Below are 11432 nucleotides of genomic sequence, written 5' to 3'. Positions count from 1 at the left end.
GATGAAAAAAAAAAAAAGAGCCTAGAGTGTTTTCCCTCAACTAATCAGAGCGCTTCAGGGAGATGATGGCAGGAGCTACTGGGAAATGTTTGCTCCCATTCATTCATCACACCAGATAATGAAGACGACAGCAGCACTTTTGTGTTGAAGTTACACCGGAGCAGCAAAACCCCACGACTAACAGCTGAGATCAGTTAAGATGTTCACACATGATAGGTCTCCAACTAAAACTTATTATTAACTGAAAGCCAGAATCACGTTAACTTGATATTGTTGTTTAAAGGATAACCAAACCCTAAAATTAACTTTTCGTCGCTGTTGCTGTTTGTTGGTCATTGCCATTTTTTAACAAATTAAAATAAACTTGAAACTATAGTCAAAAAAAGTTTGTGTGTTGCCCCCTACAGGTTGAATCGGGTATTACAGTTGAATTTCGTGATTGGTCAAACCATTTTAGTCCCACATCAAGATCTGCAGCTTCAGTAATGATAACAGTCCTGTTCCCCAGTCCCTCCCCTTTGACGAGATTTTCACATTTTGGTTGTGGGTGGAGTCAGCCTCCAACTTCCCTGTTTGATCAGCCTTTAAGGTGAAGCCATAAACACTTAGTGAAAGAAGATTAGAGCAATGATTCGATGTTTAGAGACTGAAACTTCTTTAAGTCCCACTCCAACTATATTTTTTACTATTGTGAAAAAAGTTCCCAGTGTTCTTTTGATTATGATTATGCTGTTTTTTTTGTTTGTTTTTTTTGCTAAAACTAAAAAACCTGTATCATATTTTAAGTAATATTTTCTGCAGAACAGCAGGAGCGAATTAGAAATTTGCTTTTGGGTCATGGGTGGTACTGTTAGTGCAGAAGTTAGCCCCAATAATTCCCCAGCATTCCTTTGTTAACCTTAAAAGCCCAAGCTAACATTAGCGTAGCAAAAAATAGCAATTTCGGAGCTATCCAGCTCCACAGTTTTGAGCCAGATGGCAGCTCAGACGAGGAAAACAAAGACATTTTTCAAATTGCATTTTTTTATCTGCTCCTGATTTACAACGAAATACTCAAGAATGGAATTTTAATTTTCCTTTTTCTATCCTCCATCACCAGAAAAACACCACAAGAACACAAACCTCAGGTCAGAAACAAAAGTTTCCCAACTTTATCCACTTTTAAGTCCAAACGTCTTTTTTCTGATTCCTTTCTTTGATTTGCTGCACTTTTGGACACAGACTCCAACATTTCTGTCTCCTTCTAGACATTTTATTATTTACTAATTATCTTATTTGTTGTTTAACAAATTAAATATTTTATTTAATATTGGCATTACAAGTTATTCTAATTAAGATTTCATTTTAATAATTCTATCATTTAATGCAGTATGTGCTTTCTGCATTTCCTTAAAGGGTTTGAATAACCTCAAAGTTAAAAAGGTGCAAAGCTACTTTGTAGGATCTACTGTGTGAAAAACACTCCAAAACGTATAAAACATTTTTAGAAAGCTTACATGAAATTGAAAAGTGATTAAATAAATATTCCTAAAATACAAGCCTATGTCCTGAATAACAGCAAAACCAAAACAAAAACTTCCTACATGCTCACAATAATGTAATTTGCTCTAGTAAATAACAGCAGCCTTATTTAGTTTAAGCTATTTAAAAAAAAGAGAGAGATTAGTACCTCTGATGGTGGTCATAGCGATGCCTTTTAGGGTCAAATTCTCCTCCAACGTCCACAACAACGTCACATTCTGCCAAGACAGCTGGGTCCCTGCTGCGAACAATCTCCGCATCCTGACAAAGGAGCAGAAAAAATTAACACTTTGATTAGATTTTAAAAGAATGAAAATTAATGTAACTCAATAATTAGGGTTTATGATTGCCTCGAGTGTCTTCATTTCCATGCATTTGCATATCAAAGCATTGTAACCATAAATTAATATACTTAGACTAAGTTTTAGAAATTGTTCCACCGGTTTTGAACTCATAACCTACAATTAAATTCCAAATGTTATCTTATTTTTTCACATTGGACTATAAGCAGGTTTGATTATATAAATTAAGACAAACTTTTCAGCATTTCTAAAATACAGCTAAATAGAAAGCTGAACCACAATGACTCTTTCTGTATTAGGTGTTTTGATTGAGGTGGTAAAGGTTTATGCAAGAAAAAAATGTGATGAACACAAATTACCTAATTAAAGCCATTAATAAATAAGTGGCACATTGAGATAAAGACATATATATAAACTACATAAAGATACAATACACTTAATTTGCTGTAGTGGTTTTGTACTCATGTACCTTGGAGCAAACATGACATTTTTGGAGATTGTTATTTTCAGATTAATTTGTTTTACAACAGCACCTCCTTGTGGTGACTTGTTAACATTACACTTGAATACTTATTTAATTCCTCATATTTGTAATCTAAAAATGGCGCACTCCACCAGTTTCAATATTTTTAATTTATTTAAGTACAAACGGCAGTCTACTCACCGCATATTCCGGTAACTGGCGGAGGAAGAAGCAGGCTAAAACCTCGTCGCAATGAAAAGTACCATTGTGTGTTCCAATCTTTTTAGCGCTCATGTTTTCAGTGCGGATTCTCTTAGGCTCGCTTGACATGTGTCGTTGAACGATGCGACTGCAATTTACTATGAGTACACAACTCTGTGGTGAACTCAACAAAGTACCTACACGTGAGCATAAGCAAACACAAAACTGTGGTTTTGTTAATTTACGTAAAGAAAAGCTAACAGAAAACATTCACACGAGACTTAAAACGAGAGGCGCGCAACGGCGGAATGTTTTACGAGACGGACCGGATATGACGTAAGAACTAATTTGATTATTTTTTTTAATTTTATTTTTACAAATGTTAACATATGAACTTTAACAATTAAAAACAGAACATTTTAAACAAGCATGTTGCATATTTAAAAAGAGATAAAAAGACAATCAATAAAATAAAATAAAATAAAAAAGTAAATGTTTTTCATTCATTTTAATAAATTAAAATATAAAGAGATATCCTTAAAAATGTATAAAAAAGTAATTTTGATTTTATTTATTTTAAAATTTATTTTAATAAAATCATTATAAAAACTAACCTATATGTAAATAGATTGTTATATGTGAAATTACACCAAAAGGGTTTTTTTCACCAGAACAGAGAGTTTAAAAGAACACAAGAAATAAAAGAAAAAAACAATGAATCTACATACAAAAACAAATGGTACATCAGTTCAGTTTTTTCAACACAAAAGATCCAATTATTTTTGTCAAATCCAATCCTTAAATCTAGAAGTTCTTTACAATGATATATATCATTTTTGATTTTTAAGTTTCATTTCTTTAGATTTTGAAATGATTGGTAATTTTATTAAATTTGATACCAGTTAACTAGCTTTGCCTTTGGTTTTATATTTACAAATTTCAGGGTTTTTTACTAATGTAAAGGGGGTGAATGGGGATCGTATAAATCAATGCAGTGGAACTTTGTACTTCCCTGTTTGATGAGTCATATTTTCTATTTTAACTTTTCTTATTTAGTGCTTTTCATTTGTTAAATTATAATTTCTGATTACATATTTTAAGTAAAAATGTATGGTCGTCGCTTGTTTTAGACGCACTCTGTACTGCACTTTGTAAATGTGTCTATAGTCAATAACATTTTAAAAAAGAGGATCATGATTAATTTTAAAATAGCCAATTCTTAATAGTAAAAAACTTCTAGATAACATTCATCCAACAAATATGTACTTCACCAAATGTTCAAATATTATTAATAACTGTAGCTTTTGCAATAATATTTGTGAATGTGTACTTCATTTTTTGTATATCTGTGGCTCTGGAACCAATTAGAACCGTTTGTATATAGTAAATAAAATGTATAGAATCATAAACTTCACACAGATAAACACTTTTTTTAGTTTTGATAATAGAAAGAGAGAAAATAATGTTCATTTATCCTCTCTTCAAACTAAATTTTATGTAGCAAATGAAAAGGGAAAAAAAACTCCCAATTTCTTTGTTTATCAACTTTACAATATTCTTAAAAAATATTCCCATTTTCCAAATCACATCCAAAGAACTTTGTTCCTCCCTGTTTGTTGATAAATACTTTCTCTTGTTAACTTTCTTGTTATCTTCTGTTGTGTTAACTTTTATTTTCTTTGATGTTATTATTCTATGTATAACATTTTCATAGTTATTGATCTGTTTTGGATGAACTTGTCCATACGTTCTGTATTTGTGCTTATATTAAAAAAAATTATTTTTTTCTTTGGTACTTTCCTATTATAGATTGGATAGAAAATATTTGTGTTCCATTGAAAACTATTGAAAAACTACGACAAACATTCACACAAACTGACACCTCGCATATCATAAACGTATCGCTATTTAATTTTTTTCTCCCCCAATTAATCTCCCATTTGAAATTCAAGGACTCATATTGTGGGAAACCAAACTGCAAATAAATAAATGAAAAAAAAATGTGTAGAAAAATGTTTTGAATAAAACAATATTTTTCATTTTCTTTTTTTAAATGAACATTTATTGAAAAATAACAAATAAAGTTTGGAGTCACAAATTGCATTGGAAATTCTTTCTCTGCAGGTACTATGAAGAAAGCAACTTCAAAGTAATGCAGAACTCGAATAATTCATTGCAATTTTGAGAGAGTGGTATTGTAGGTTAATACATTCCTGTTTGAATCACAATAAATATCTCAATTTAAGTAAGAAATCACCTGCATAACACAAAACGAACCTCAAACATTTAAATCTAATTGGTTCCGGAATGGGACACGCCTCTGTTTTCGTTCCAAGTCTCGTTCTCGCGATACTACGGTTAAGGTTTATTGACAAGGTAATTAGCCAGATGGGACCCCATAGAAGTCCGGGTGTTCGGGAGTGGCTTTTTGGAGGATTTTTGATAGGAGTAGGCAACTGCTCTATTTTTTATTCACACACAGGCTCACAGAAGAGGTCAGCTCACCGCGTACAACCTTGCGAAAGGTAGGTTTCCTGCCATTTAATCTCAATTTATTCGGATGAGACCTTCCTCAGATCAACGAAGATTGTCGCTGAAGGGTTGCCAATGACTTTTAGATCTAGCTTAAAAATAGTGCAGGTTTGTGGTTTGTGTGCATAGAAAAGGATAAAGCGCGCTTCAAAAGAATAAGTACAGAGGGGTGTGATGATATGCTGTTCTGTAATTCATCAGCAGGTGGCGCTGCGGCTTTTCTCTCCTCCGTCGTAAATCACAGGTCTACCAGGCACGTTGACAGCTCTTTATTTTAGCCTAATGTAATCGATAATTATTGATTTACGATCGGGAGAGTTGATTTTCCTAAAAGGACTGCCTGCAGTATTTCTCTGACAAAGGAGTGCCAAGAAGGTGTTTTATTTTACATTAATTTATGGCTCTTTCAAATTTGATATTTGATTATTTTTAGAGCATCTTTGCCTAATAAATCCTCAGCACATATACATAGACACATATTTAAAACGTCAGAAAAAAGTTGAACAAATTCAATATTATATTATAATAAAACTGTAATGTATATGTCTGTTTTTATGTCTCAGTAATTACAAAAATCTTGAATATCACAGACAATTTATCCACAAGTTTTCCCTTCTTCCCATCCCATCCAACCTTTTACTATTTTAATGTACTTTTTATGGGATTCTAAATAAACAAACTATATAGAAGTCTTTAAAACTGTTGTCATCATTTATGTTTATTAAACATGTGTCCATCAAATTTTCCTAAACAAGAAAATAAATTATTTACAGTATATATTATTTGTTGCTTTTTTGTCTGTTTTGTCTTTTTAAGTTTACAGCAACATATCCTTTAGGCAACTTTTTCACCACTATTTTAGCATTTAGATTTAATCTCTGTTCCTTCACAGATCAAATTTAAAATCCAAATCTAATCAAAAATGTGTTTTTGGAGTTTTTAACATGTTCTTGTAACATATTTCTCATGATAGAAGACATATTTAAAGAATTTAAGCTTAAAACTGCAATTCTGAGTATTTATTTGTTCAAATTGTTGTGAATCAGGAGAAGACACAGTTAATGAAATGACTGGGCCAAAGTCTCTTCGCTCCGCTCCATTCTGATACAACCACTTATAGACGACTAGATCCATGTACAACTTAATTTTCCTTGTCTGAGCTCCAACTGACTCAATACGGTACAGCTCGATAAAATAAAACAAAACAAACAAAAAAAATGCTCACTATTTTGTTGCTCTGCTAATGTTAGTGTGGGGTTATGAGGGTCTGCAAGCTAGTGGGAGAGAGTTTAAACAAAGGGATGATGGTATATAAGATGAGGCTTACTTCTGTGCCACAACTCAGTTGTAAGTTTCTGATGAACAGCAGAAATTATATATAAAGAAAAAACACTTTTACAATCAGTTTTTCCTTACACTCCTACTTTTTTCTCCTCAATCTTTCTCACTGTGGAGAAAAATCTAAATATTCTGACTAGTCCTCAGAGGGATCATTCATCTAATTCATTCATCATTCCGTACCATTTTAGGAAAATACCATAATTTATTTACTTCCGTTGTGTATTTTTTATTTATTGTTGATATTTGTATAATTAAAACAAGTAAATCCAATCCAAACCTTTTTATATTAGTCCTTTGAATTTTCATTTCCACTCATAGTCTGGGGATAACCTAGTGATGTGATACCCATCAAAGTATCATAAAAAAAATTAATTGTTTCTCCAATGAATTAATGACTCATAATGCAGCTAATGTGTGATACAGTGAAGTGGATGATTAGCATAACTCTGGGTAATTAGAGTCCTGCATTTCTCTGGAATACTAATTTCAAGAACAATATCTATAGCAGAATTAATTAGCCAAATTTAGAAACAATCTATTAAATCATGCATTTTAATACAGGATTTAAAATAAAAGTGCCTACCTCTAGGTATTACAAGAGCGACAATAAAAAAAGAAATCTAAATGCATTTGTTGTACCTTTAAAGAAAACAATACAATTTTTAAATAATTTGATCATGTCAAATTCTTGTTTTGCTGTTGCACAGAGAAAGGAGATTCAGTTAAAAAAATGAGAAAGACTGAGAATGTTACTTGTGAGCAATGAGTCATGATCCCTAAGTGGATTAAACAGACCTGAGAATAAATAAAGTCAAGCGACTCCTTTTTTGACCAATCGGCACTGTGTCACAACGTCTTCCTGTTCTCCATTGGCTCCCCGTGAACCTGAAGATGCAGTTCTCCGTGATGACTAAGAAACGTCACAAAGCCCTCGATCCTCCCCCGTCGCTTCCAGTAGTCCACACAGCAGTGATGGGAAATGAACCGATGCTGTCGCTCCTTAAAAGGAAGAGCCAAACGCTGCTCAGTGTAAAGTCAATCATTGGGCATCATGGTCCCTCGTGTAAAAAAGCAGGATTTCCGCTTAGTTGGGTTTTCAAGCCAACAAGATCTAAAAATTGATGACAAAATTGTACTTTTTTAGAATAAAGATTTTTTTTAAATAGATAGTATCGGTTATGATACATTGAGCGATTTGGTAAGTTTGTTCACAAAAATGTTACTTTAAGATGCAAGAATATTGAAATTCAAGAACAAAACTATTTACCCACTGTCTCAAATTTGATACATTTTTTAACGTGGTGTAACTGTATTATAAAGAATTATTATCAACTAATTTTACATTATTTCAATACAGCAAGTAGTGAAATAAAAATAGATGAGTTACTCTCACATAAAGTTTTTAGCTAAACTTTTCCCGCCAAAAGTGTTTTGGGGATTTCATGTAGGCAGCCATTTTGAAATGAGCAGGAAAAGGCACTCTACTGCCCCTAGTGGAATGATGACGCACTACAGGGCAGAAAATATGGAGCGAATTATATACAATGGGTATTTGAGAAAGGTTTTAATCATGCTAGTGAAATAGGGGTCTCAGTAATGTGTGTATCAAATATATTTATCTCCAATTGGAGGGCTAAATGTAGGGGTAGGGAGGAATTCGGGTTCGCCTTTGTCACATTTTCCTGAAATGTCACAAGACAGGCATAAATCCTTCAAACATCACAACATTGCTTCTCTAATGTTCAGATGGTTCCTCATAATCTTTTTGCACACAAAAGATCTCACTAAATAACAACCTATTCTCTGTTCAATAACAGACTGTAAAAAAAAGGGGGGGGGGGGGATCAACATTGTTGTTAAACCCCCTCCACCACCAGCTGGTGAACTCTCAGGGGAGTTTAGAATGTGTAGTTAATCCAATGATAATCTTCTGCATGGTTTACACATATTATTGTCTTAATTAATACATTATACCATCTATTTCACCATCACCAATTCCATGGCTGTAGTTTCTCTGCTTGTCTTAGATGATCTTTATCAACACCAGCCACCAAACTCACTGTGACGGCTTGTGCGTTGTCTTAATAAATTAATGATATGCTCAGAGGAGACGTTGTTGAAGTTCGTCCAGACCCGTGCTGTAAAGTAGTTTCGGAGAGGAGTTTCAAGTTGAGTGTACTTAAGGTGCTGATGAAGGTGTGAAAGCGAGATGGAGAGGGATCCATTAGAATGCAGAGTGCGTCCTCCAGCATGAGTCACGCCTGCAAACCCCCCCCCATCCCTCCACCAAGCCGCCCAACCTCACCGAGCGCCAGCTTCAAAGTGCAGTCACCAGGTAATATTTTGCTTCTGACTTCACACCGGCCCTTCGGAGATTTCTGTTGCCACGGCAACATGCTCCGGACTCCTCCTCCTTCTCCCCGGCCCTCAGCACCCACCCACTCCCTCCCAACCTTCTTCCTCATCCTGCCTGGAACAGATCATGTGACTTTCAGGAAGGTTTGTGTCTTTGTTATTAACCCTGTGCTGTCAGGGTGGCTGCCAGAGGCGCCCAGCAGCAGCAGCAGCAGTTCCTCATAACATTTTAATGGAAATTCAGACCCACATAAAATACCCTCTAGAAGATCAAAGCAGCTGAGTGTTGGACTGGCATGTTTTGAGGCTAAATGGAGTTCATCCATCTGTCAGCAGAACTGTAAGCAATGCTTTTCAGAATGAAATATTTCTAAAGACAATAGTTTTCCTTGACTTAATTGGAATTGTAGGTTTTGTATGGTTTGTATTTGTTCAATATCATCTTACCAGGAAAAAATACATTAAATGTATAGGAACAACTCGAACAAAAGGTTTGATGAAGAATATATACATCAGACATCAGATCATATATCTTATGCAAAAAGAATCTTTCATTTGAATTAAAGTTTTGAAATTCATTGTCAAACAAAAAATAAATATAATTTTGCAACTTAATTTTTTAAAGAACGCAGCACTATGACTGAATAGAAGAACTGTTTTTTGTGAGGAAATGCTAGATTTTGACATTAAAAAGTTATGTACTACTTGTTCTTTATGCATAGAACTTTTTTCTAAAGTACTTTTCAAATATTAACTTTTAAGATAATGTATTAAAAGTGACATTTTCTTATTTATCTTGTTCTTCAAAGCAAAACATTAAGTGATGCATACAGCTTTTTTATTTTGTTTTTATGAACTGATGTCTTACATTTTAAGCTCTGGGCAGCATTTGTTAGATACTTTCATATGAAGTGATTTACTGATGATTCTTTAGTGTGATCCGAGTGTGGAACATCTTTTGTCGCCTTAGATCTGAACCCCTGACCATCTTATTGTCAGCCAATGAAAGCTGAAAAATGCCAAATGATGACATAAAATAATTATGACAACTTGTCACTCAGAAATTGACTTGGTTTTATATGTATTTAGAATATGATGTTTTTCAATCTCTAATTGTGGACAAAAAACGAGATTATTCATGATGGGTTGGGCGTTTCTGATGTCAAAATGGGTCTAAAAGATTTATAGAAAAAACTAGCATCCCCACTTAGACCCATATGGTCTAGATCATTTTTTGGTTTTATTTTTACTTCAGTATTGGCAGAGTAAAATAATGAAAAGTAATCATTCATTTTCTGTGTGAAGTTATTTAAAAAAATAGGGATACATGTCCGCATGTGACTGGGATCTCACTTTATTATTGTTTCGTTGGCACAACTGTCTCCTCAGCTTCCCTTTGGGGGGTGCTTGTTCTCTGCCCATGTGTGAATAGACAGACTTCATGAATGAAAACTCTTTCTAAACTGCAAAACAGGAGGTGAGATCATCCTGCTGAAATGGAGACACCCCCCCCCCACACACACACACACCCACAGCATCCTCCTCCAGCCTCCTACCAATTCAGGTTGGCGCCAGAGTTAATGAATTTTATCACTGGATAATACAGATGAAGCTCAGGCAAGGGTCAAGCTGACTGATGACAGCATTTGTCAATAATAGGCTCCTCCTCGCTGGTTAAAGGGGCGGTGCTATCATCCTGCTGTAATGCAAGTCCACACACATGGGCTCCAAATGAGAAGCGTCTTCCTCCTTTCATCAGAAAATAGGATTGATTCTGATTTATAATTTGTGTAAATTTAAACTAGAGGTCTTCTTACCTTTTGCTTTCATTGTTTGTACTTCATTTTGGAATTCAAATGAGTGGATTTATGGTCAATTTGAAGTGCAAATCGCAATTACTAATCACAATTACTAATCACACAATGGAAAACATATAACAAGCAAAAAATATATTAAAAAAAACAATAAAATCAAAATAAAATTATGAAAAAGTAATTAAAAAAAACACAATCCAATTTAAAACGAGTAAACATTTTGGAAAACAACATGAAATGGTAAAAAATGAAACAAGAAGGTAGGTATCATGGAACATCACTGGTTGAAATAACTTGCATTAAAGAAAAATATCATGAAAAAAATTGGGATTATCAAGAATATGTTAAAAAAAGGTATTAGATCAAGAATGGTTATTCTGATAAATTGAATGACTGAGTAATTGTTTATTTCTCAATAGAAGTCTATGGGATTTTGGCTTTCTGGATTCAGTGGGTACTTTCTGTTTGGAACGCCGAGGGGGAGGGGTCACTCAGTCCAGTTCTCTATATACAGGCAATGCGTCCGACAAACAGTTTTTGCCACACCCACTGCAAAAGTTTGGGGATTTCTCAATCAACTCTTGACAGTTCGAGTAAAACATCCTTCTTTTCCTATTCTTTAAACATGAACTTCATCATCCAATCAGTGATGTTCTATACTACTTACCTTTTCTGTTTTTTATTTCCTTTTTTGTTTCATTTCATTTTGATTTCCAGAAATTACTTTGTTTATTTTTTTTTACGTTTTGGTTTCTGGAATTTTATTTTGATTTCTAAAATGTTAGAAATATCTAAAATAGTTTTTTATGATTTGTTTTGCTTTTTATTGTGATCTTTAACATCTCCTTGCATTGAGTGATTAGTTGATGAGTTTTGCACTTCAGGGCCACCGTACATTATCCT

General features: G+C 33.8%; 2 protein-coding genes across 2 annotated transcripts in view; one reads left to right on the top strand and one right to left on the bottom strand.

Annotated features, from left to right (window-relative positions):
* myg1 (myg1 exonuclease) overlaps positions 1-2922 on the bottom strand; it is a 29058-nt gene extending 26136 nt beyond the window's left edge. Inside the window, exons 1-2 of the mRNA XM_024270952.2 lie at positions 2488-2922; positions 1670-1782 (exon numbers count right to left, since the gene is read on the bottom strand). Coding sequence (XP_024126720.1) covers positions 1670-1782; positions 2488-2757 — 383 coding nt within the window. The 5' untranslated portion in view covers positions 2758-2922. The remainder of the gene's footprint in view (positions 1-1669; positions 1783-2487) is intronic.
* A 1924-nt stretch (positions 2923-4846) lies between these two features.
* Positions 4847-11432, top strand: part of LOC112145378 (mitogen-activated protein kinase kinase kinase 12) — a 29945-nt gene continuing 23359 nt past the window's right edge. Inside the window, exon 1 of the mRNA XM_024270553.2 lies at positions 4847-5012. The gene's annotated coding sequence lies outside the window, so the exon portion shown is untranslated. The remainder of the gene's footprint in view (positions 5013-11432) is intronic.

Source organism: Oryzias melastigma, linkage group LG5 (assembly GCF_002922805.2).
Source record: "Oryzias melastigma strain HK-1 linkage group LG5, ASM292280v2, whole genome shotgun sequence".
Taxonomy (NCBI): domain Eukaryota; kingdom Metazoa; phylum Chordata; class Actinopteri; order Beloniformes; family Adrianichthyidae; genus Oryzias; species Oryzias melastigma.
Note: the sequence above shows the minus strand (reverse complement) of the source record. Positions and strands in the feature narration are given on the sequence as shown.